This window comes from Macrotis lagotis, chromosome 1 (assembly GCF_037893015.1).
Source record: "Macrotis lagotis isolate mMagLag1 chromosome 1, bilby.v1.9.chrom.fasta, whole genome shotgun sequence".
In the NCBI taxonomy this organism is placed as follows: Eukaryota; Metazoa; Chordata; class Mammalia; order Peramelemorphia; family Peramelidae; genus Macrotis; species Macrotis lagotis.
In genome coordinates this window covers 207,881,852-207,908,614 of record NC_133658.1, presented here as the reverse complement: position 1 = coordinate 207,908,614, position 26,763 = coordinate 207,881,852, and the positions used below count along the sequence as shown (strand labels likewise).

General features: G+C 36.8%; 1 protein-coding gene across 1 annotated transcript; it reads left to right on the top strand.

The window, feature by feature from the left end:
- The first annotated feature begins 373 nt into the window (after nucleotides 1–373).
- On the top strand, nucleotides 374–25,553 carry RNASEH1 (ribonuclease H1). The gene is made up of 8 exons (XM_074209584.1): nucleotides 374–614; nucleotides 2,955–3,070; nucleotides 5,538–5,684; nucleotides 17,207–17,306; nucleotides 19,609–19,663; nucleotides 21,425–21,509; nucleotides 24,779–24,903; nucleotides 25,215–25,553. The coding sequence occupies exons 1-8, from the start codon at nucleotides 484–486 to the stop codon at nucleotides 25,305–25,307; spliced, it is 852 nt and encodes a 283-aa protein (XP_074065685.1). The 5' UTR covers nucleotides 374–483; the 3' UTR covers nucleotides 25,308–25,553.
- The last annotated feature ends 1,210 nt before the right edge of the window (nucleotides 25,554–26,763 follow it).

Here is a 26,763-nt window from a genome sequence, read left to right as displayed (position 1 = left end):
GCAAGAACATGGGGTTAAGTGGCTTGCCCGAGGCCGTACAGCTATCATTATTAAGTGTCTGAGGCCGGATTTGAACTCATTTGAACTCTATTCACTGCGCCACCTAGCCGCCCTTGGCTCTTTTTTATCGAGAAACGTTAATATTTACTGAAGTTATGTTCCCGCTGACCTAAAACTAAAAACAAAGTTAGAGGGACTAAATAGAAGCCTTCCACGCCCTCTCCATACTTCCCACTCCCTTAATCCGGCCTCCCCGCCAACTAGCTCCCCGCTCCACGCGGCCCCGCCGCGGACTGCGCCTGCGCCCTGCCCTCAGCCGCCGTCTAGACCTCGGCCCCGAGGCGGCTCCGCCCCTAGCCGGAAGTCGCGCTCTGAGGACGTCACGGCGGCCGCCCGGGCGGAAGCTCCCGCCCGCGTCCTCGGCTACCCGGGCCCGCCGGCCGCGGGCCTCCTCCCCGTGCCCGCTATGCCCCGGAGCGGGCCATGCTGAGGCTCTGGGCGGCGCTCCCCAGAGTCACCACGGGTGCCCTCGGCTGCGGCGGTGCCCGCCGCCTGAGCACCGCCATGTTCTACGCCGTCAAGAGGGGTCGCAAGACCGGCGTGTTCCCCACCTGGTGAGAAGACGGAGCCCTCCGGGCAGGGAGCGGGAGTGAATAGGCCGGTCGGGGCCCGAGGGTGCCCTCCCGGCAGTGAGTGTGCCCCCCGGTGGGTGTCTGAGAGTGGTCTCCTGGTGAGTGAGTGAGTGAGGGTGCCCACCTGGTGGGTGTCTGAGAGCAGTCTCCTGGCGAGTGTGCCCTCCTGACAATGAGTATGCCTGACTGGTGAGCGAGTGAGTGTGCCCTCCTGACTGTTGAGTTTGTGTGGGTGAGAGTAGCCTCCTGGTAAGTGTGCCCTCCTGACTGTTGAGTTTGTGTGGGTGAGAGTAGCCTCCTGGTAAGTGTGCCCTCCTGACGGTTGAGTTTGTGTGGGTGAGAGTAGCCTCCTGGCAAGTGTGCCCTCCTGACGGTTGAGTTTGTGTAGGTGAGAGTAGCCTCCTGGTAAGTGTGCCCTCCTGACAGTTGAGTTTGTGTGGGTGAGAGTAGCCTCCTGGTAAGTGTGCCCTCCTGATGGTTGGTTGACAATATTCACCTGATTAAGTGAGTTTGCCTTCTTAATGATTGAGTTTATATGCCCTCCTGGTGAATTGATGATTTTTCCTGGTGAGTGGATGTGTGTCCTAGTAATGAGTGTGCCCATCTGGTAGGTGGGTGAGTGTGCCCTCCAGCTTCCTGGGTCAGTTGGCTTCCTTCCGTGCACCTCTTTGCCCATCCTCAAAGTCCAGTGCAATCAGACACAGTTCAGATACATCTTTGCACATCTCTGTTGCCCAGCACAGATGTTTATACATTTTTGGCCTCCTCCAAAGACCTGAGGGCATCCTCTTAAGCCTTCTGATCCTTGGCATGCTATATCTCCCCCAATGAGGAACGGTCAGTCTTTTGGAGAGGTTTTTAAGGTTCAGGCTTTGGCTCATCTTTGTGATTAACTTCTCCCTTATTGGCAGGGTCTGTGATCTGCTACATTTAGTGATTGATTTAGAAAATTACTCAAGGAAAGTTTCATCATTCTACCAGCCCTGTGATATGTCTGTTAATTTCCCTCTCATGTCAGACAAATCCCAATGAAATCTTGGTTGCAGCTTTTTGGGCCCCAAAGTGGGACCGTGGCTTTAGATGGTGCAGAAACCATTCCTGGAATTTTAGAGGTGGAAAGGGTTGTAGAGGGCAACAGGTCTCTAGAATAATAACTTAGAGCTGGCAATAACCTTAAAGGTCATTCATTTCATTCCTAACAATTTACAGTTGTGAAAACTGAAGAGATTTTGAGAATCAGAACTTAGCTTCCCTGCTTTCCAGGGCAGAATATTTTCCACTTTAATATGACACTTAGTTACATTTTTTTGGCCTTGAATATCAAAATTACCTACTGCAGGGCTGAGAGTCAATGAACATCAACATTTGGTACCTGCTTCACATTTGGCAAGAGCATTTGAGATCGATGATTGGAGAGATACACAGTCTGATTAATTCCTATTCTCAGCCATGAGAGTGTTTACAATTTAGTAGAATCTTGTAGAAGCATTTTTCCTCATCCTTCCTTCTTAGGAAAAGCTAGATTAATAAACAGCTTCTACTAAAGTAGTTCAGTTGAGGATTGTTTTTGTTGTAATCTCTAGTTGTTAAGTCCTGTTTGACTTTTCATGATCCCATTTGGGGTTATCTTGACAAAAATGATGCAGTGGTTTGCCATTTCTTTCTCCAACTCATTTTTACAGATGAGGAAACTGAGGTGGAATGGCTTGTCACACAGTATCTGAGGCCATATTTGAATTTAGGTCTTCTGACTCTAGGCCTGACACTTCACTATTTTGTGCCCCCCCCCCCCACACACACACATATTCAATCTTAAAAAAAAGACTTTGGTGAGCAACTGCTATGTGGGCAATATTGTGCTAGGTGTTATAAAAAACTCAAACTTTGTATAAAGCAAGTTTTGACAAACTTTTTTTCAGCTGACCACATTTTTATTGACCTGATTGAAAGATGCAGAGAATACAAGTATTTTTAAGACATTTGACTTAATAGAGAAAAACAAATTTTTTTTGCAAGGCAGTGGGGTTAAGTGGCTGGCCCAAGGCCACACAGCTAGGTAATTATTAAGTGTCTGAGACCAGATTTGAACCCAGGTACTCCTGACTCCAGGGCCAGTGCTTTATCTAGAAAAACAAATTTTTAAAGGTATCTCCTTTGCAAGTTATGATCACATAAAATTCCTTCATAAATGTAATACAGAGAACTTTGTTTAAAGATCCTCTGATTTATCAGTATCAAGCAAGACATGAAAAATTATATTCACTACAGTGTTCTATAGAGATTATTAATCATTATTATAAGTGATTGACGTCATTGTTTTAGGAGTGAATGCCAAGCACAAGTGAACCGATTTCCTGCTGCTCGGTTCAAGAAATTTGCTACTGAGGATGAGGCTTGGGCCTTTGTCCGAAATACTTCAAGCCCTGAACCTACAACAGGTAACATTACACCTTCTGCTTTTACTCCCAACCCTTCAAAGCATTTTTACATCTATTATTTATTAAATCCTCAAAATAATTCAGTGTGGCAGCTAGACAGTATTACTTCTTTTTCATGGTTAAGGATACTGAGATGCAGAGATTAGATGACTTCTTTATTATCACACAGTGACAGTGAGAAATGGGACTAAAGCATAGGTCTCTTTATTATTTAAGCTTGCCAGGGTTTCTTCTAGATTCCAGTTCTAAAGAAATAAACAGGGTTTCTTTAATTAAAGGGATATGTGTTATATGTCTATGTGTGTATTTATAACCCCTCTTTGTAATTTCAAATAACACTTAGGTTTGTCTGATGCCCCTTCTTTCACCCTTTCCTTCATACAAACCCAATTATGAGACTAGTAAGTTTCACCCTCTTCTGCCATTCCCCACTAGGGTATTCCTATTATTATCTTCGGTTTTCTTTCCCCCATAAGACCTTCAGAATAGAACCGATCCAGGCCTAGGTCTTCTGTTTTCTTCTTTAACTCTCTGGATGCCTCTTGAAGACATTAAGGTTCAGAAGAGACATTTGTTGTTTTTCACTCTATTAGAATGTTAGCTTCTCCAGTTGCTCAAATAAATTTACCTAAGTTTCTCTAGAGAGTCTCACTGCAGTTGATCATATCCAAAATGTATAGCAGTAGAAACCATCTGAGTAATAAGATGAGGAAGAGGGGAAAAGAAGGAGCTCACAGCTAATAACCTCAATTTATAAAATAGGCAAGTTTCTCTGATGAGAAGGTGGGGGGAAGAGGAGCCTTAGGAAGTTTGGGGGGGGTGAAAAGACTTGGAAGAGCTGTTGTGGAGAGTAGACTATAGAGATGATAAGAGAGGCCTAGTAGGATAGGACTTGAACTAAAACCTTTTTATTCCTCAAGCAAGTGTAGTCACTTGTTTTGTTTTCTATTCTTCAAATTTTTGATGAATTATTATCTTAGTCATAAATTCTTATACTTTGTTCTTTGCATCCCTAAATCTTTTTAAATGTCTACAGTCAGTAATTTTTATTAAATACTTTTCATGTGCTGGACACTGTTTTTTTTTTTTTTTGCAAGGCAAATGGGGTTAAGTGGCTTGCCCAAGGTCACACAGCTAGGTAATTATTAAGTGTCTGAGACAGAATTTGAACCCAGGTACTCCTGACTCCAGGGCCGGTGCTTTATCCACTACACCACCTAGCCGCCCCTGCCAGACACTGTTCTAACCACATATAATTGTCTAGTTTTCTTTTCTGGAAGTAAAGTAAAATTAAGCAGGGTAGGGTTAGCAAAAGAAAAGCTGTAGGAAGAGTTGTAAAGGGTAAGGAGTTATTTTATAAGTAACCAAAACTTTTCCTGAAGATTTTGCTTTGGGAACTAGAATTTAGAATTAATTATTGGGCTAATGTTTTTATTTGGGGGGAGTTGTTATTTTGTGTTCAGAGAGAATTTCCCTTTTCTAAATTTCTTTACATTTCTTCATGGACCATAATTAATTAAGTGGATACCCTTGAGACTCTCTTCTTGGTTTCTGGAATCTTAACAGAAATTCTTTGGGGTTTTTTTTTGCAAGGCAGTGGGGGTTAAGTGACCTGCCCAAGGCCACACAGCTAGGTGGTTATTAAGTATCTGAGACCGGTTTTGAATCCAGGTACTCCTGACTCCAGGGCCAGTGCTTTATCCACTGCACCACCTAGCCGCCCCCCCCCCTTTGTTTTTTTAATGAAAATATTTTGTTTTTCCAACTACGTACAATGGTAGTTTTTACCATTTTTTTTGCAAGGTTTTGAGTTCCTAACAGAAATTCTTTTCTACAAGAATATGTGTTCTCAGTCTCATCATGCAACCTGAACCTAGAATGAAAAAGCTACAGATAATCAGAGAGTGCAAAAGTTTAAGATAATAAAGTACAGAATAGTTTGTATGATTCTGTGTAGAGTTTTGATAGCGTTAAGTGACTTGCCCATGGTCACACAGACAAGTAAGTATTAAGTGACTGAGTCTGCATTTGACCTCAGATCCTCCTGACTTCAGGGCTGGTGCTTTATTACTGTACCACTAGCTGCCCCTAGAGTTGGATTCTTAAAGAGAGTCCTTAAGTCAGGAAGGTTATATTTGAGGATATCTTGAGGCCCTATATTAAAATTGAATCTAGATTCTTCCTCTCTTCCCTGCAAAAGCACCTTGAGGACAAAGATTGATTCATTTCCTTTATTGTACAAAGTGTCTGTCATAGCAAAGGCACTTAAATATATGCTTTTGATTTGGAATTTTTATGCTCAGATTATCTGTATTCCTTAAGCAATTCATTTAACCTCTTTAAAACCTCCATTTTTATAAATTGTGAAATGAGGTTGCTGAATTGTAATCCTGTTAGAAGTAGAAATGTGGTGAAAGTATATGTTTAATTTCTTGCTTCTCACTTACACACGAACTTTTTCTTGTAGAGCAGACAAAGAAATGCAACACAGAGGACCCTAAAGTGAAACCAAATAAGAGACCCTGTGAATCATCAGATGAAGACGAGCCTTGCAAAAAAATTGCAAAACAAGATTCTGAACCTTTACTTAGCAAAGATAAATTTTCTTATATGGGTAAGTATAGAACTTGTTTTATTGGCTACGTATTATATGAAGATTTATATGTATCTAACTTGTTTACTTAGTAGACTTAGATAACTTGGTTAAAAAGGACTTTTATTGAACATAAAAAATTAATAAATGGCTGTATCATAACAGATAGCATTGTATGGAATTTTTTAAATAAATATTTTGTTTTCAATTATATACAATAGTAGTTTCTACTAATCATTTTTTTCACAAGGTTTTGAATTTTACAATTTTCCCCCTTCCCTCCCTTGACTCCCCCTCTCCCCCAAAAGCAGACAGTCTGATAGTCTTTACATTTGTTTTATGATATGCATATATCAAAATTGAATGTGTTGAGAGAAAAAATATATATCCTTAAGGAAGAAAGAAAATATTAGAAATTTCAAAATTATGTAAATCATAAGATGACTTTTTTAAAAAAATGAAGATAATAATCTTTGGTCTTTGTTTAACTCCACAATTCTTTCTGTGGATACAGATAGCATTCCTCTATCACAGATCCCCTAAAATTGTCCCAGATTATTGCACTGATGAAGTGAACAAGTCCATCAAAGTTGATCTTCTCTCCATGTTGTTGTTAAGGTGTACAATGTTCTTCTGGTTCTTCTCATCTCACTCAGTATCAATTCATGGAAGTTTTTCTAGGCTTTTCTGGAAACCCATTCCTCATAATTTCTTATAAAACAATAGTGTTCCAACACACACACACACACACACACACACACCCACGCCACAATTTGTTCAACCTTTCCCCAATTGATGGACATCCCCTAGATTTCCAATTTTTGCTACTATAAACAGAGATACTATAAATATTTTTGTACATGTGGGGTTTTACTCTTTTTCATGATTTTTTCAGGATATAGACCCATTAGTGGTATTGCTAGATCAAAGGGTATGCACATTTTTGTTGTCCTTTGGACATAATTCCAAATTGCTTTCTAGAAAGTTGGATCAGTTCACTACTCCACCAACAATGTGTTAGTGTCTCAAATTTCCTATATCCCCTCCAGGATTGATCATTATCTTTTCTGGTCATATTGACCAATCTGAGAGATGTGAGATAGTACCTCAGAGATGCTTTAATTTGCATTTCTATGATTAATAATGATTTAGAGCAATTTTTCATATGATTATAGATCATTGTATGGAATTTCTGAAATTGGTTTTGTTTCATTTCTAATTGCTTTTTAAAAAATTTATATTTTTATTTATATCTGTTATTTCTTAGTATAAAATGCTTTTTTTCCAAATATATCCTTTTCCCTTCTACTCAATGAAAATAAGTTTAAAAAGAAAGGGAAGGAAAAACAATTCAGCAAACAAACCAGCACAGCAGCCCAGTAATAGTGCATGTAATTTTCCATACCCATACCTTCCATACTTCTGCCATTGCAAGAAAAGAAGAAAATATAATTTCCTCAACACTTTTCTCAGGACAAGGTTGTTATATTTACAAAGCATTCAGTTCTCTATTTACGATTGTTGTCATTGGGCTTATTGTTTTCCTGTTTTTCTTCTGCATTGGTTCATCTGTTTTCCCATGTTTCTTTGAATCATTAATCAGTGGACATTATTAAGATTCTACTATGTACCAGGTAGTGTTCCACATGCTAGATACACACAAGTAGAAGAAATGAAAAGGCCATGATCACTAGTTTACATTCTAGTGAGGGAACCAACAGGTCTGTGAATAATCTAGACCACATAAATACAAACTAGTTAACTACAAAGTAATTTGAGAGGAAGGGCACTAAGCAATTGGGGGACAGAGAAAAGCATCATATAAAAGGTGATATTTGAGCACATCTTATGGTATAGCAATAGTCCATTCCATTCTTGTGCCACAATTTAGTCATTACCCAGACCATGGTCATCTACTTTGTTTCTGTGTCTTTCCTAACAGAAAAAAGTGGTTCTATGAAGATTTTGATCTATATAGAACTTTTTTTTTCTTTCTTGACTTCATTGGATTTATATACCTAGTATAGTGGAATTTAGGTGTCAAAGTAAATGAACAATTTAGTCACTTTTTTATTGTAAAGATGCAGGGAGTTATGAGAATATAATGTAGGAAATTATGAACATAGGAGATGTGATTAGAAACAAATTTTATGGAAGGAAAAATATTGTCTGTGCCTATCTGGGGAACTCTTGTTCAAAATGACTTCATTGTTAAATGTGAATTCTTCAGGATGGGAGGGGCCTTGGCTTGTTCTCCTTCCAGCTTCCAATTTCCAGATACCTGACCTTGGCCATTGATGGGTCAAGTTTGCATTGGAATGACAGGAAATAAATGTTGAATTTAGAGGTCACATACCTTGGGATAGGAAGGACCATTACATAGCTTATTCTACCTTCCTCTTGCAAGGCTGTCTCTCTTTCTTTCTTAGACCATGTACTATCAACCTAGGCCTGCTGGAGAACCATGGACCCCTATGCCATGTGGCCCGGACTAAGTCAATCCTTAAGACTGTCGTGTGTGTGTGTGTGTGTGTGTGTGTGTGTGTGTGTGTGTGTGTGTGTGTCTCTGTTCTGTATGTCTGTGTCTGTTTCTTCCCCCTCTGAAACAAACAAACCTCACATAACTTTTAGGTTATTCATTTCCTATCCTCAAAGTGCTTATACTTCTCCTGGAAGAGAAAAGGTTTAAATCTGTACACTTTGTTGGCTTCTATAATAAATCCTGAGCAGTTTTAAATCCCAGAGCTTTATGTGAATTTTTTCATTATTCAAAATTATCAGCCTTAAATTTGGTGATACCAAACCCTGGCAACAGTAACCCTAAATTGCTTTCAAGAAAAGTTAGAGGGGCAATTAGTGGATAGAGCTCTTGCCCTAGAGTTAAGAGGACCTGAGTTCTGTGTGACCTTGGGCAAGTCACTTAACCCCCACTGCCTTGCAAAAAATGAAAGAAAAAAATAAAAGTTGGACCAGTTTGTGGCTTGCCCAACAGTGGATTAGTTTCCTTGTCTTCCTACAGTGCCTTCACCACTGACTATTTCCATCATTTGTCACCTTTGCCAATTGAATGGACATTATTTTGATTTACATTTTTTAGTATTTCAATTTACATTTCTTTTATTACCTGACTTGAAACATTCTTTTATGTGGTTATTAATAGTTTGCAATCTTTTGAGAATTTTCTGTTCATATATTTGACCACTTAGCCATGAATGAATGGCTCTTGGTTTTTATGTTGGTATTAATACTTTTATATTTCTTGGCTAACAGGCCCTTATAAAAGGTATTTGACGCAAAGAATTTTTCCCATTTGGTTCTTTCTCTTTTAATCCTATTATGCATTGATTTTGTTTATGCAAAGGTTTTTCAGTTTCATATAATTGAATCTACTTATTTTTTTTAAAGATTTTTGCAAAGCAAATGGGGCTAAGTGGCTTACCCAAGGCCACACAGCTAGGTAATTATTTTTTTGAATTAACTATTATTTTTTTAAATTAATTTTTATTAAAGATATTATTTGAGTTTTACAATTTTCCCCCCATCTTGCTTCCCTACCCCGAACCCCCCACGGAAAGCACTCTGTCAGTCTTTACTTTGTTTCCATGTTGTACCTTGATCCAAATTGGGTGTGATGAGAGAGAAATCATATCCTTAAAGAAGAGAAGTCTAAGAGGTAACAAGATCAGACAATAAGATATGTTTTTTTCCTAAATTAAAGGGAATAGTCCTTGAACTTTGTTCAAACTCCATAGCTCCTTATCTGGATACAGATGGCACTCTCCTTTGCAGACATCCCAAAATTGTTCCTGATTGTTGCACTGATGGAATGAGCAAAGCCCTTCAAGGTTGAACATCACTCCCATGTTGCTGTTAGGGTGTACAGTGTTTTTTCTGGTTCTGCTCATCTCACTCAGCATCAGTTCATGCAAATCTTTCCAGGCTTCCCTGAAATCCCGTCCCTCCTGGTTTCTAATAGAACAATAGTGTTCCATGACATACATATACCACAGTTTGCTAAGTCATTACCCATTTGAAGGATGTTTACTTGATTTCCAATTCTTTGCCACCACAAACAGGGCCGCTATAAATATTTTTGTACAAGTAATGTTTTTACCCTTTTTCATCATCTCTTCAGGGTATAGACCCAGTAGTGGTATTGCTGGGTCAAAGGGTATGCACATTTTTATTGCCCTTTGGGTATAGTTCCAAATAGCTCTCCAGAAGGGTTGGATGAGTTCACAGCTCCACCAACAGTGTAATAATGTCCCAGATTTCCCACAACCCTTCCAACAATGATCATTATCCTTCCTGGTTATATTGGCCAATCTGAGAGGTGTGAGTTGGTACCTCAGAGAAGCTTTAATTTGCATTTCTCTAATAATGATTTAGAGCATTTTTTCATATGGCTATGGATTGTTTTGATCTCATCTGTAAATTGCCTTTGCATATCCTTTGACCATTTGTCAATTGGGGAATGGCTTTTTGTTTTAAAAATATGACTCAGTTCTCTGTATATTTTAGAAATAAGTCCTTTGTCAGAATCATTAGTTGTAAAGATTGTTTCCCAATTTACTACATTTCTTTTGATCTTGGTTACATTGGTTTTATCTATGCAAAAGCTTTTTAATTTAATGTAATCAAAACCATCTAATTGGTTTTTGATGTGCTCCAACTCTTCCTTAGTCATAAACTGCACCCCTTTCCATAGTTCTGACAGGTAGACTACTCCTTGATCTTCTAATTTGCTTATAGTATTGTCTTTTTATATCTAAGTCCTATAACCATTTGGGTCTTATCTTGGTAAAGGGTGTGAGGTATTTGTCTAATCTAAGTTTCTTCCATACTAACTTCCAATTATCCCAGCAGTTTTTATCATAGAGGGGGTTTTTATCCCAATGGCTGAACTCTTTGGGTTTATCAAACAGCAGATTACTATAATCATCTCCTGCTTTTACACCTAGTCTATTCCACTGGTCCACCACTCTATTTCTTAGCCAATACCAGCCAGTTTTGATGACTGATGCTTTATAATATAATTTTAGATCAGGTAGGGCTAAGCCACCTTCTTTTGCACTTTTTTTCATTAAGCTCCTGGCAATTTTGACTTTATTTCTCCATATGAATTTACTTACAATTTTTTCTAACTCATTAAAGTAATTTTTTGGAATTTTGATTGGTAGGGCACTAAACAGATAATTTAGTTTTGGTAGAATTATCATTTTTATTATATTAGCTCTATGTATCCATGAGCAGTTGATATTTGCCCAGTTATTTAAATCTGATTTAATTTGTGTGAGAAGTGTTTTATAATTGTTTTCAAAAAGATTCTGAGTCTGTCTTGACAATAGACTTCCAAATATTTTATATTGTCTGAGGTTACTTTGAATGGGATTTCTCTTTCTAGCTCTTCCTTCTGTATCTTGCTAGACATATATAGAAAAGTTGAGGATTTATGAGGGTTTATTTTATAACCTGCAACTTTGCTAAAATTGCTAATTGTTTCCAGTAGTTTTTTGGATGATTTCTTGGGATTCTCTAGGTAGACCATCATGTCATCTGCTAAGAGTGAGAGTTTTGTCTCTTCCTTCCCAATTCTAATTCCTTCAATTTCTTTTTCTTCTCTAATTGCTGATCCTAGCATTTCTAATACAATATTGAATAGTAGTGGTGATAATGGGCACCCTTGTTTCACCCCTGATCTTATTGGGAATGCCTCTAGCCTCTCCCCATTGAATATAATTCTTGTTGATGGTTTCAGATAGATACTGCTAATTATTTTAAGGAACAGTCCATTTATTCCTACACTCTCTAGTGTAGGAATAGGAATGGATGCTGTATTTTGTCAAAAGCTTTTTCAGCATCTATTGATATGATCATATGATTTGATAGGTTTGTTGTTGATATAATTGAGTATATTAACAGTTTTTCTAATATTGGACCAACCCTGAATTCCTGGAATAAATCCTACTTGATCATAATGCATTATCCTAGTGATAACTTGGTGTAATCGTTTTTCTAAGATTTTATTTAGGATTTTTGCATCTATATTTATCAGGGAGATAGGTCTATAATTTTCTTTCTCTGTTTTAACTCTTCCTGGTTTAGGTAACAGCACCATATTGGTTTCATAGAAAGAGTTAGGCAGAGTTCCATCTTTCCCTATTTTTCTAAAGAGTTTATATAGAATTGGAACCAATTGTTCCTTAAATGTTTGGTAGAATTCACTTGTGAATCCATCAGGCCCTGGAGATTTTTTTTTTAGGGAGTTCAATAATGGCTTGTTGAATTTCTTTTTTTGAGATAGGGTTGTTTAGGTATTTAATCTCTTCTCATTTAACCTGGGCAATTTATATTTTTGTAAATATTCATCCATTTCATTTAGATTATCAAATTGATTGGCATAGATTTGGGCAAAATAATTTCGAATTATTACTTTAATTTCCTCCTCATTGGTGGTGAATTCACCTTTTTCATTTATGATACTAGCAATTTGGTTTTCTTTCTTTTTTTAATCAAATTGACCAGAGATTTCAATTTTATTGGTTTTTTCATAATACCAACTTTTGGTTTTATTTATTAATTCAATAGTTTTTTTTTGCTTTTGCTTTTATTAATTTCTCCTTTAATTGTTAGAATTTCTAATTTGGTGTTTAATTGGGGATTTTTGATTTGTTCTTTCTCTAATTTTTTTAGTTGCATGTTTAGTTCATTGATTTCCTCTTTCTCCAATTTATTCATGTAAGCATTTAGAGCTATAATATATCCCCTGAGAGTTGCTTTGAATGAATCCCATAGGTTTTGGTATGTTGTTTCATTATTATCATTATCTAGGATAAAATGGTTAATTCTTTCTATAATTTGTTTTTTGGTCCACTCATTTTTTAAAGTGAGGTTATTCAGTTTCCAATTTGTTCTGGGTCTTTATCTCCTTGGCCCAGTATTGCATATGACTTTTATTGCATTGTGATCTGAGAAAGATGTATTCACTATTTCTGCCTTTCTGCAGTTGATCATTAGGTTTTTATGTCCTAGTACATGGTCAATTTTTGTATAAGTTCCATGTACTGCAGAGAAAAAGGTGTATTCCTTTCTATCCCTGTTCAGTTTCCTCCATAAGTCTACCATATCTAATTTTTCTAACAATCTATTTACCTCCTTAACTTCTTTCTTGTTTATTTTATGATTCAATTTATCTAGATCTGATAGCGGAAGGTTGAGGTCTCCCACTAGTAGAGTTTTGCTATCTATGTCTTCCTGTAGTCGCTTCTCCTCTAAGAATTTGGGTGCTGTCCCACTGGGTGCATATATATTTAATATTGAAATGACTTTATTGTCTATGGTACCTTTTAGGAGGATAAAGTTTCCTTATCTCTTTTAAAGCTATCTATTTTTGCTGCTGCTTTGTCTGAGATAAGGATTGCTACCCTTGTTCTTTTTACTTCAGCTGAAACAGCTAGGTAATTATTAAGTGTCTGAGACCAGATTTGAACCCAGGTACTCCTGACTCCAGCGTCGGTGCTTTATCCACTTCGCCACCTAGCCTCCCCCTACTTATTTTCTTTTATGATCATTTCTATCCATTGTTCTGTAGGCAGCTAGACCTTTCAATCAATAGAGTGCTGGGCCTGGAGTCAGGAAGACCTGGGAGCCACTGACCTTAGACATTAGCTGTGTGTCCTTGGGCAAGTCAGATAATTTTTACTTACTGTCTCCTATGCTTGAAATTCTCATGTTTGCCCCAGCTGTGCTTCCTGGCTTTCTTGAAGTTTTTGCTAAAGTTCTCCAGCTTTTTCCCAGTCCGCCTTAATTTAAATGCTTTTCCTCTGAAATTATGTCAGATTTTAGTCTGCGCCAGTATTTGCCTTTTGTCTTCTGCAGGGTCTTTTTTACCTTGCTTTGTATTCTCAGTGCCTAACACAGTGTCTGACAACATAGTATGTGCATAATAAATTCTTGACGACTATCAAAGAATATGTTGGTTTTAATTTGGATAGTCTTAGCATGTCCTTGTAGAATTTGTGTTCCTTTTCATCTTCTGCAACAGATGTTGGCGATTAAGCTGATAATTTAAATTTATTTATTTAATTTGAATTTTACAATTTTCCCCCTAATCTTCCCCTCCCCTCCCCCACAGAAGGAAATTTGTCAGTCTTTACATTGTTTCCATGGTATGCACTGATCTAAGCTGAATGTGATGAGAGAGAAATCATAGCTTTAAGGAAGAAAAATAAAAGTATAAGAGATAGCAAAATTACATAAGATAACGGTTTTTTTTTTTTTTAAATTAAAGGTAAAAGTCTTTGGTTTTTGTTCAAACTCCATAATTCTTTCTCTGGATACAAATGATATTCTCCATCACAGATACCCCAAAATTGTGTCTGATTGTTGCACTGATGGAATGAGAAAATCCATTAAGGTTGACCATCACCCCCATGTTGCTGTTAGGGTGTACAATGTTCCTCTGGTTCTGCTCATCTTGCTCAGCATCAGTCCATGCAGATCTTTCCAGGCTTCCCTGAATTCCTGTCCCTCCTGGTTTCTAAAAGAACAATAGTGTTCCATCACATACATATACCACAGTTTATTAAGCCATTCCCCAGTTGTTGGACATTCACTTAATTTCCAATTCTTTGCCACCACAAACAGGGCTGCTATGAATATTTTTGTACAAGTGATGTTTTTACCCTTTTCCATCATCTCTTCAGGGTATAGACCCAGTAGTTGTATTGCTGGATTAAAGGGTATGCGCATTTTGTTGCCCTTTGGGCATAGCTCCAAATTGCTCTCCAGAAAGGTTGGATGAGTTCAAAGCTCCACCAATAATAATGTATTAGTGTCCCAGATTTCCCCCATCGCTTCCAATATTGATCCTTGATCTTTCTGGCCATATTGGCCAGTCTGAGAGGTGTGAGGTGGTACCTCAGAGATTAAGCTGATTATTTTCAAAATACTTATAATGATTGCAATATAAGAAAACCCAATATTTCAGTAGATGCTGTTTCTTGTTGCTTTTTGATCATTGGAAAAAAGACAAACTCTTTTACTTCTCCAGGTTTAACTCTGTGCCATCCTTCCATTTATTCAACTTTTGGCTTTGTTTTCATTAAGAATGTCAGGATTAATACAATTCAGTTCCTCCACTTTCCTGACCCCTTGTCAGTCACTGGACAAGGATCTTAACAATGTGAAGATGAAGTTAAGTTAAAGTTAAGAGGGTCTAAAATGCTGTGAGAGTCTTAATACTTTCTGTACCCCTTCCTACTATTCTGCCACCATCACTGGACAAACAGATGCCATGTGCACCTGGGGACTATTTTTGTATTTTCCTGTGGCGGTGGTAATTTAGAAAACAAAGTATCCAAACAATTCATTCACTTAGTAGCCAGCCTGCTCAGACTTACAAGAGTTTACTTACCCTTGCCTCTTTGTTCTTAGCTTTGCTGGCCCTAAGAAAGCAAATATTTCAAACTAAAAGCTTGTTGCCAGGACCCTATCAAATTTTTTCTAGCATGACCAGTTTTGCCAACTTGTGCACTTTCCTGGCCTTCAGGAAGCTAATAACTATGCTGTAGTGAGACATCAGAATTCGATTTTGCACATACCTAGGACCCAAATCTTAGTCTCATGTGAGAGATGAGGACTGGAGGTACAGATTTGAGAGTTGTCCTCAGAAAAGGCAGTGAACAAATGAAATTTTAAAAGTATAAGAAAAGAAATAGGATGCTGAGGATGGAATTTTGGAGAAGGCAGAAAAGTAAAAGAGCAAGGGATTGGTCAGAAAGGTAAGAGAAGCAGAGAGCTAAAGGAGTGCAGAGGTCCCAGGGAGGCTGGGCTCTGGAGAGCTAGTTTGGCTAGCTTTTGATAGACTTTATTTAAGCAGTTGGGTTTAAAGCTGGAAGGAAAGAATGAATAAAGGATTTTATCAAGCTCTCTCTAGGTGCAGAGCATAGCACTAAGCACTGGGGAGACAAGTAGAAAATACCCCTTCCATTAAGGATCTCAGATTCTCCTGTAGGAGGTTTCAAATTAAGTTGGTGGAAAGGTCCCATGCATGGGCCCATGCAGAGCAAATTTCATGGTTATTCTGGTAAAATATTCATTTCTGATTGAATTAGGGCTTTAGTACTTAACATAAATTTTGTTTTCTTGGTCTTCAGTAGCAATGACTGAAACCCTTGCAGGAACACTTGTCAGGCTATATCTTCAAAGAACTTGTTTTCTAGAATGTTGGCAGAGGGCCCTGGACTGTAAGCAGCACTGTTCCTAAGATTTTTTGACTTCAGAGTCCTCAAGGTCAGAAGTGAAAGGGTGATTTGACTTTTCCTTGCACTTGGTGATCCCTGCCTCTCCCTCAGGTTGACCCTTTCTCCAGAGTAATTGCTTTGTCAAGTGATGGCTGTGAGGGCTTCAAAGAGTTAAATTTGCTTTTGTTTTTGTTTGGTTTTCCCCCCAAGGCAATGAGTTCAAGTGAATTGCCCAAGGTCACACAGCTAGGTAATTATTAAATGTCTGAGTCTGGATTTGAACTCAGGTCCTCCTGAACTCCAGGGCAGGTGTTCTATCTACTGCCACCTAGCTTTTGAAAATTTTTTTAATAGTATCTCTATTGCAAAGATGTGTCTCCCCATTATTCCAACAACTAACTGGACAGATTTCACTTTTTGACTCCTGTCCACTTTGGAGGTGTAACAACAATTTTTCCATTTGTTTCCCTCATTTAGACATATATACACTTGTCTACTTTCTGACTAAAGGTTCTGTGATAAGGAACAAGAATTTGATACTTCCTCCACTCACATTCTCTAATTTAGTAAATGGACTTAAAGTCTTTCCAAAAGATTCATTGCCCTGTGACCCATCTGGTCATAAGCCTCTTCAACCTTACCTGGGCTGATCATCAGATAACAGTCATACTTCTTTCCATCCTTCTTTGAATGTATACAAAATCCTTTCCAGTTTTGTAGGACCCATACAAAAGCTTATGTAGATTTTGATGATCTAAGGTCACCTTATTACACTATGAATCATCAGAGGAACACTTCACTGAAGAGTGGGTGACATACATATTAAAAATCTTTTTGAGGTCAATTTAATATTAGGCAGGAGGTCATATCTGCTTGAAGGTCGAGCATTAATTATTGTATTCAGGCTCTATGTATCATTTTGTTAGAGATGCTTTGAGTGTAAAAAAAAAATACCATAGCCTATGGTACACAAAGAGACAGTTTTGCTGCTCTCTGATGATCTTTCCTTCTAATTTAGAACCCAGACAGATGGTGTTTGATCACTCATGTGTGACCCAATTGCACAAAGTAGTTTCATTGCCCCTTGATTTGCACATGAATGCTGGATTCCAAGGAAAAGGTGGGACCTAAAACTGAAACCCCCTAAAAGGAAAAATAAGGTTATTCTCCTTGACCTTAAGTTGAATTCAGCCATCATTAAAAATTCCGCATTACAAATAATAGTAAACTTTTGAAAAGTAATTGGTGTTATTAATAATTTCCCTTGTGCCACACTGATCAGATTTTTTTGTTTCATAGGAGATGCAACCGTGGTTTACACAGATGGCTGCTGCTCCAGTAATGGGAAGAGGAAAGCAAGAGCAGGCATTGGTGTTTATTGGGGACCAGGCCATCCCTTGTAAGTAACGTGTGACTTTTAAAAACATTTTAATTTTAATTTTTTCTCCAATTACATGTAAAGATAGTCTTCAGCATTCAGCTTTTTGGTAAAATTTTGAGTTCCACATTTTTCTACCTCCTTCCCATAAATGAGTAATTTAACATAGATTATATATGTACAATCATGTGAAACATTTCCATATTAATATATTATGAAAGAAGAATCAGAATCATTAGGAAAAAACATAAAACAAATTTTAAAGCAAAAATAGAATGCCTTGTTCTGCATTCAGACTTCATAGTTCTTTCTCTGAAGGTGAATGGCATTTTCAAACACAAGTCTTTTAGAATTGTCTTTGAACATTGTACTGCTGAGAAGAGCCAAAACTATCTTAGTTGACAATTGCAGTGTTGTTTTTACTATGTACAGTGTTCTCCTGGTTCTGCTCACTTCACTCAGCATAGTCTTTCTGAAATTTGCCTGCTACATTTTTTTTTTTGGTTTTTCTTTCAAGGCAATGGGATTAAGTGATTTGCCCAAGGTCACACAACTAAGTAAGTATTAAGTGTCTGAGGTCGGATTTAAAACAGGTCCTCACGATTCCAGGGCTGGTGCTCTATCCACTGCACTACCTTAGCTGTCCCTTGCTCATTATTTCTAACAGAACAGTAGTATTCCATCACATTTATTTATGACAGTTTGTTCAGCCATTCCCCAATTGATGGACATCCCTTCACTTTCTAATTCTTTGCCACTACAAAAAGCACTGCTGTAAATATTTTTGTACATATGGGTCTTTTTCCCTTTTTCATAATCTTTGGGATACTAGTTGGATCAAAGAATTGGTGGATCGAAGGGTTTACACAGCTTTATAGCCCTTTGGGCTTAGTTCCAAATTGCTTTCCAGAATGGTGAGATCAGTTCCATATGTCTTTATTTTAAACCTACACCAGTGTCTGAGATTCACCTTTAACCCAGTTGCTTTGACATATTTTAAAACTTATTGTGACTTATAGAAGAATCTACTGAAATTGTTTGAGAAGCACAGTTTTGCTGTTGGTTAGAGCACTGCATTAGGAATCTGGAGAGATCTTCGTTTAGATCCTACCTTCAGTACTTAGTTGCTGTGACACCCTGTGCTTATACATTACTTAGCTTCTCTTAGCCTAAGTTATTATTAGGAAGACCATATGGGATACACGGAGTGCAAACCTTGAAGCACTTTATAAATATTACACAATAACAGTTCTTTATCTGAAGATGGAAAGCATGTTTCGTCATGAGTCCTTTGGATATAGGGTTGACTCCATTGTGTTAATCAGAATTTCTAAGTTTTTCAAAATAATTTATATTATTTTTATTGTATAAAATGTTCTTTTGATTTTTACTCATCTCATTTTGCATTCGTTCACACAGGTCTTCCCAGACTTTTCAGAAACATCTTTTTCATTAAGGCAGAGACTTCGGGGGTCCACAGATAGATTTCTGATAGTATATACATTAATTTGGATAAAGAAAAATTGCATCATTATTTTCACTGACTTCTAACTGACATTTATCATTTCTTTCAATTCTGAATTTTTTAAAAACCTGTATTATTTTCTGGAGGATCTTTGGCTTTACTGCAAAAAAAAGTTAAGTATTCTGATGCAGTGGGATGATAATTTGGTGTGAAGTTAATCTTCTTCCACTGGCAATAACTCCTAACTATCCTTGGCATATTTTACAAGATTAAAGGGATATAACAGATCAATTACTCTTAAGAATCTTTGGGTTCAAGTATTTGTGAAATCATAATAATATAAAATTGAACCATACAGACTCAAGCTTGAAAGCATAGGGCCTAAAAGAAATTTAATTATATCTAAAAGTCATTCAGCTGAAGACAAAAAGAAATTGTCTAGAAATCAGGAGGTAGCCTACCAGGGTTGCTTAGTTCAAGTTCTGTGTTCCCTTCACTAAGACACTTTGTTCTTCTCTAGTATTGATATATATTTAATATAAAATATTTAATATGATGTTAGTAAAAACACATAATTTTGGACCTGATCTTATAATTTAATTGACTAAGGAACTCTTGGGAAGAAATCTTCTCTACCTATACAGATCAGCACCTCTTAAATGTTAATTAAATGACTTGCCCAGGATCAAAGGCAGGTCTTCTTGACTCCAAAATAAGCTCTACAGCTAGATTTTTATCTAGTACTTTGTAATGCTTAAAGAGTTATTTATAAATCTTGATTTTCATTCTCTTCCCCATTTACTCCCCCCCTTTCTATTTTTCTTTTCTCTTCTTTCTTCCTTTTCTTTTTCTATACAGAAATGTAGGTGAAAGACTTCCTGGGAGACAGACAAATCAAAGAGCAGAAATACATGTAAGTTATGAGATAGTAGAATAACTTTGTATGCCTTAAAAATAATTATTATTAAATTTTAGTGAATCGATGATTGATAGATAGTTTAGTCTTTCTTCGTCTAATTATGAAATGAAGTCTAGTGCTATGTAACCTGGATTATCTAAGATAGTCCAGGTACAGAAAAGGCTTAGTTGAAAAGAGTTTTATTAAATATTTATTAATATGTTCCAGATACTGTGCTAAGCACTTGTGATACAAAGAAAAACAATAACAGACCCTGCCTTTTAAAAGTTCATGTTCTAATAGGAGAAAAAAATATGTAAATAACTAGAAACATACAAGATCTATACAGAATAAATGAAACACGATCTCAGAGTGGAGGGTGCTGTTAGCTAGAGCAGATCAGAAAGGGTCTACTGCCTAGGGTGGGCTTTGAGCAAAATTTTTAGGAATCTAGGAAAATAAGAGTCAGAGGAGAAGAGGGGGAATGTTCTAGGCGTGAGAGACAACCAGGATGGAAGTAAGGAGTACCATGTCAGGGAGCAGCAGGAAAGGAAGGCTAGTGCACATAACTGGTTATCTAGTGCATAGAGGAGCATAAAAAACCTGCAAAGATGTGCAGGAGCCAGGTGGTAAAGGACTCAAAATAACAATTAGAAGTCTGAATGGAAGAATGATGGTCAGGCCTGTACTTATTAGCAGCACAATAAAGGGTGAATTGCAGAGGGGAGAGATTTAAGACTAGAGACCAGTTAGAAGACTTGCATCAGGTAAGAAGTAATGAGGCTGTGAACTGTGAAAGTTGGGAGAAGGGGATCCATGACAAGAAGATTTGACCATGGATTGGATAGATGCCACAAGTGAGAATGGAGTGGCAGATAATATTGGGGTTGGGAGTTGTGAGCCTGTATGACCCAGTGAACTGAGAGGACAATGGTGCACTTAAGAATAACAGTTCAGATAAGGGAAATCAAATGATTGTCTTACTATGGAGAGGGCTTAGGTGAGTTTAGAGAGCTTTAAATTTGGAGTAGACTCATTGAGCAGAGTTGTGATTTCCTCCAGCCCTATTCAGTAGCACCTAAATAAGATATTTATATAGAGATGGATCATCAGAGTAATTCAAGATTAGAATTTGGCAAGGTGTGAATAGCAATAAGTAAGGGAGCAAGGGACTCCAGTACAGTAAATTTAGAGGTCATTTGATTTACAAAGGAGATAGCCAGAAGAGGAAAGAAATTATAGCATTGGCAGGAGCCCAAAAAAGAAGAGTTGTAGAAAGATTGGAGATTGCAAGGAGGACAAAGAACAGAATTGAATATTTTAAGGTAGGAAGTGTTGGAATGCATCAAGATTAACCTAATTAGGATTTGGTAATTTTTTTTACAAAAAATTGTAAACTTTTTTTTCAACTTGCCACTTAGTGACATTATATCAAATAGGGAATATAATGGCTATGAGTTCACTTAACCTTTCCATTTCCTAAGGAGGTTGGATTAGATTAGGGGTTCTTAACTTTATTTCAGAGTAACTGGATTCCTTTGTGACCCTATATATTTTATGTATTTAATAGCATTTTATGAGAACAATTTTACCATTCTGTCAAGAATAGATATTTCCAAAGGGGTGGGCATATGACACAAACAATAAGAACCTGTGGTTTAGATATAGACTAAAATCTCTTCCAGATCTGAGTATCATCAACACTGTGAACCTAGTGTGATTTTAGAGCAAATTAACCACTTTTTCATTGTAACACTGTCAAAATATCCCTTCAAGGCTGCCTGTAAAGCAATTGAACAAGCCAAGAATCAAAACATCAGTAAGCTGGTTCTCTACACAGATAGTATGTTTACTATAAATGGTAAGTTATTATCACTTTGTTATTTATAGTGGCTCTTATATGTAGAGAAGCTAAGATAACTACTCATTTGAAAGACTGCTAGACACTTTTAGCACTTTGAAGAGGTCAGGTTCAGCCCAAAATGGCAACATTTTGGGCAGGAAGTTTTTTTTTTTACTTAAAAGATTTTATTTATTTTGAGTTTTACAATTTTTCCCTTAATCTTACTTCCTCCCCCCCCCCCCCCCCCACAGAAGGCAATTTGCCAGTCTTTACATTGTTTCCATGGTGTGTACATTGATCCAAATTAAGTGTGATGAGAGAGAAATCATATCCTTAAGGAAGAAACAAAGTCTAAGAGATAGCAAGATCAGACAATAAGATATCCGGTTTTTTCCTGAATTAAAGGTAATAGTCCTTGTTTTTTGTTCAAACTCCACAGTTCTTTCTCTGAATACAGATGGTATTATTGCAAGACAGCCCCAAATTGTCTCTGATTGTTGCACTGATGGAATGAGAAAGTCCATCAAGGTTGATCATTGCCCCCATGTTGCTGTTAAGGGTGTACAGTGTTTTTCTGGTTCTGCTCATTTCACTAAGCATCAGTTCATGCAAATCCCTCCAGGCTTCCCTGAATTCACATCCCTCCTGCTTTCTAATAGAACAATAGTGTTCCATGACATAGATATACCACAGTTTGCTAAGCCATTCCCCAATTGAAGGACATTTACTTGTTTTCCAATTCTTTGCCACCACAAACAGGGCTGCTATGAATATTTTTGAACAAGTGATGTTTTTACCCTTTTTCATTATGTCTTCAGGGTATAGACCCAGTAATGGTATTGCTGGATTAAAGGGTATGCACATTTTTGTTGCCCTTTGGGCGTAGTTCCAAATTGCTCTCCTGAAAGGTTGGATGAGTTCACAGCTCCACCAACAGTGTAATAGTGTCCCAGAGGAAATGACATACATACTTAATAGGGTGAGGAAATCTGTCTTGCCCTGGAGAAGGATGGGAGGAAAGGGACGGAATGAGGGGGAATGGGGGGGAGGGAAGGGGGAAATAGGTGATAGAAGAGAGGGAAGATCCAGGGAAGAGGGTACTCAGATGCAACACACTTTTGGACAGGGCAAGATGAAAGGAGAGAGAGAATTGAATAAATGAGAGTGGGGAGAAATAAGAGTGGAGGTACAACTAGTAATAGCAACTGAGGGAAAAATATTGAAGCAACTTGTCTCTGGTGGACTTTTAATAAAGAAAGTAAATGACCCCAGAGACAGAGCCACTGAAATCTGAACACAGACTGGAGTACATTTTTTTTTTGTCTTTTTCTCCGGTCTTGAGGTTTCCCATCTTCTTGGGGGGGGGCAGTATGTTTATTCTTATGTTTACTCTTATAACATTCAATTTACATCAATGTATGGCATGGAATCAATGTAAAGACTGTTAGACAGCCTTCTGTGGGAGGAGGGAGGAGGGGGAAAATTGTAGAATTCAGAGCCTTGCAAAAAATGATCGGTACATATTACTATTGTATATAATTGGAAAACAAATAAAATGTTAAAATATAATAGTGTCCCAGATTTCCCACAACCCTTCCAACAATGATCATTATCCTTTCTGGTCATATTGGTCAGTCTGAGAGGTGTGAGGTGGTACCTCAGAGAAGCTTTAATTTGCATTTCTCTAATAAGTAATGATTTAGAGCAATTTTTCATATGACTGTGGATTGCTTTGATCTTCTCATCTGTAAATTGTCTTTGTATGTCCTTTGACCATTTATTTGTCAATTGGGGAATGACTTTTTTTTTTAATTTGACTCAATTTTCTGTATATTTTAGAAATGAGTCCTTTGTCAGAAACATTAGTTGTAAAGATTGTTTCCCAGTTTACTACATTTCTTTTGATCTTGGTTATAGTGGTTTTGTCTATGCAAAAGCCTTTTAATTTAATGTATTCAAAATCATCTAGTTTGTTTTTAGTGATGTGCTCCAACTCTTCCTTAGTCATAAACTGCTTCCCTTTCTACAGATCTGACAGGTAAACTAGTCCTTGATCTCCTAGTTTGCTTATATTTTTTTTAATGTCTAAATCCTGTATCCATTTGGATCTTATCTTGGTATAGGGTGTGAGGTGTTGGTCTAATCTAAGTTTCTTCCATACTAATTTCCAATTTTCTCAGCAGTTTTTATTGAAGAGAGAGGTTTTTTTTAGGGTTTTTTTTTTTTTGGCAAAACAATGGGGTTAAGTGGCTTGCCCAAGGCCACACAGCTAGCTAATTATTTTATTAAGTATTTGAGACTGGATTTGAACCCAGGTACTCCTGACTCCAGGGTCTGTGCTCTATCTACTGCACTACCTAGCTGCCCCTGAAGAGAGAGTTTTTGTTCCAATAGCTGGACTCTTTGGGTTTATCAAACAGAAGATTACTATAATCGTTTCCTGCTATTTCACCTAGTCCACTGGTCTACCACTCTATTTCTTAGCCAATACCAGCCAGTTTTGATGACTGATGCTTTATAATATAATTTTATATCAGGTAGGGCTAAGCCACCTTCTTTTGTACTTTTTTTCATTGAATCCCTGGAAATTCTTGACTTTTCATTTCTCCATATGAATTTACTTACAACTTTGTCTAACTCATTGAAGTAATTTTTTGGAATTTTTGATTGGTAGGGCACTAAACAGGTAGTTTAGTTTTGGTAGAATTGTCATTTTTATTTTATTAGCTTGACCTATCCATGAGCAGTTCATGTTTACTGGGCAGGAATTCTTAACCTGCAGCCTTTAAACTTTAAAATATATTTTTTTAATAAGAATGATTGATTTCCTTTGTATTTCTTTGCATTTTATTTTATGCTTTTAAAACATTCTGAGAATGGGTCCACAGCCTTCACTAGACTTCAAAAAAATAAAAATAAAAAAGATTAAGAAACCTCTCACTAGAGCTTCTGGACAATTGGATCATCCAAGGATCCTTTATATTGAACAATACACCCCATTTCTCAAGTGTTCTGGGAAATTCCTTTACTCCATTGTTCACCTGGACATTTTTTTTTGCAAGGCTAGTCTTTCAAGAGAAGTTTGCTTTTAAAGACAACTGGATATCTCTCAGTAGAATCTAATAATTAGTTTTGGCAAATTAAATTAAAGCACAAATAGTCCTTATGTAGCTATGTTTATAGAGTACATAGCCATGAAAATTCCTGGAAAAGCGAAAGTTGAAGATAAAACACAATGAAGTTGGTTGTGAAATGGTAAAATAACCTGTTACATATTAACTACTTAGGTATAACGAATTGGGTTAAAGACTGGAAGAAAAATGGCTGGAAAACAAGCACAGGAAAAGATGTGATTAACAAAGAAGACTTCATTAAGCTTGATAAACTTATTCAAGGCATAGACATTGAATGGGTGAGTAATTAAGTGTTTTCATATGTTCAGCTTACTTAACATATTTATAGTCTTTCTAAATAATTTAATCACATAAAAATTAAAACAATAGTTGAAAAAGACTCATATCACACTTTTTGTAAGAAAGACAATTTATCTCCTTTTGGTTCTATTTATTGCTTGCACTTGAAATTATTCAAAATAATCAAAGCAATTTTCATATAGATATAACTTTAGTGTTAATTCACACTACTTTTTGACATTCTTTCATTAATGAAAGTAGTGTTATTGAACAAAGACAAAGTAACTTATTCAAACTTATCTTTCCACAGATGCACGTTCCTGGTCATTCAGGGTTTCCAGGCAATGAAGAAGCTGATAGATTAGCAAGAGAAGGAGCTAAAAAATTTCAAGATTCAACTTAGTATAATTTTTAAAATCTAATTAAAGAGCAAACCAAGTGCTTTTTAGTCATTATTTGTTTGAAAATTTGCCTCTAAGACATGAACAATTAAAAGTGGATTTGGTAACATTCTTGTATCATCAGAAAGATAGTTTTCTGTTGAAATATGGTTAAGTATATTAAATTATCCTTCACTTTACCCCAAAATATCTATTTATCTTTGGGAATCTTGTGAGATTAAGCATAAAGTATATTTAACTGACTATTACCCAGCGTTGTTCTCAAATTTTTGCATTGAAGTTCAAGTCTGATATTGAGCAGTTAGTTTAGAAACTCAGTAAGTGCTAGGTAAAATAATAATGATGATAATTGTCTTCTGATTAACCCCATTCTCAGGCCTTTAGAAGATTAAAATTACTCTTTCCATATAGGAAAGTAGCCTTAGGAGTAATACTTTTGAAAGCTAAATTAACTTCCTAGGTCTCTTTCCTTTTTTTTTTTTTTTTTTCCTTGCAAGACAGTGGGGTTAAGCGACTTGCCCAAGGTCACACCACTAGGTAATTATTAAGTATCAGAGGCTGGATTTGAACTCAGGTTAGGTTCTCCTGACTCCAGGGCCAGTACTCTATCCACTGTGCCATCTAGCTACCCCTCCTTTTTTTTTTTTTAATACTTTACAACTAGAATAAAATTGAAAATGATACTGGAAATGATCTATAATTTCATCAGTATGAGCACTCCCTTCAAAAAGATTGCAAGCTCTACTTGCCTTGAATTCTTTGTTAGGATTTACTCTTTTGTTTTGACAGAAAAATTCATCAGTATGTGTCCAGCCTCTTGATGTTAAGCTTCCCTGAATTTAACTTGACTGGTCTATGGATGACTTCTCTGCACATAGAGTTCATGACTAAATGTAAAACCTTTCTACCTTGGGTAGGACCTATCAGATCACAGACAGAAGAATTGCTTTCAGCAGCATAGGACAATTTATATGACATTGTTCAGGCATTGTAGAATCTAGTGGAAGATATAATCATATGGTATAAATGAAATACATTTGCACAAATAAAGTTTTCTTTGTTCATATGAAAATGCTGCACCAGCTATCAAGAAATATATGGAATCCACATTATAGATGTTAGAAATATAATAAACTCATTAAATATAGTAACCCATTAAGGCCTTAAATGACAGTATTCATAATAAATCCTTTTATTGTCTTAAAGAGTGAAATAAAACATCGACACTTTAAACTTGGTTTAAAGGCAGTTTATCTCCAATTATGAGTAGCAGATATTCCTAATAAAGCAGTTTAAAAAATGTAATTCATTCTAATATTCCTTCTTGTTTCTGCTTCTCAGGAGTATTTCTTCTCTTATTCCTAGTTTTCTCAGAAGTACCATAGGTAGGTACTTGCCAAAACAGCAGACATCACCCACTCTCTATTAGTAAAGATATATAAAAGACAGAACCAACCT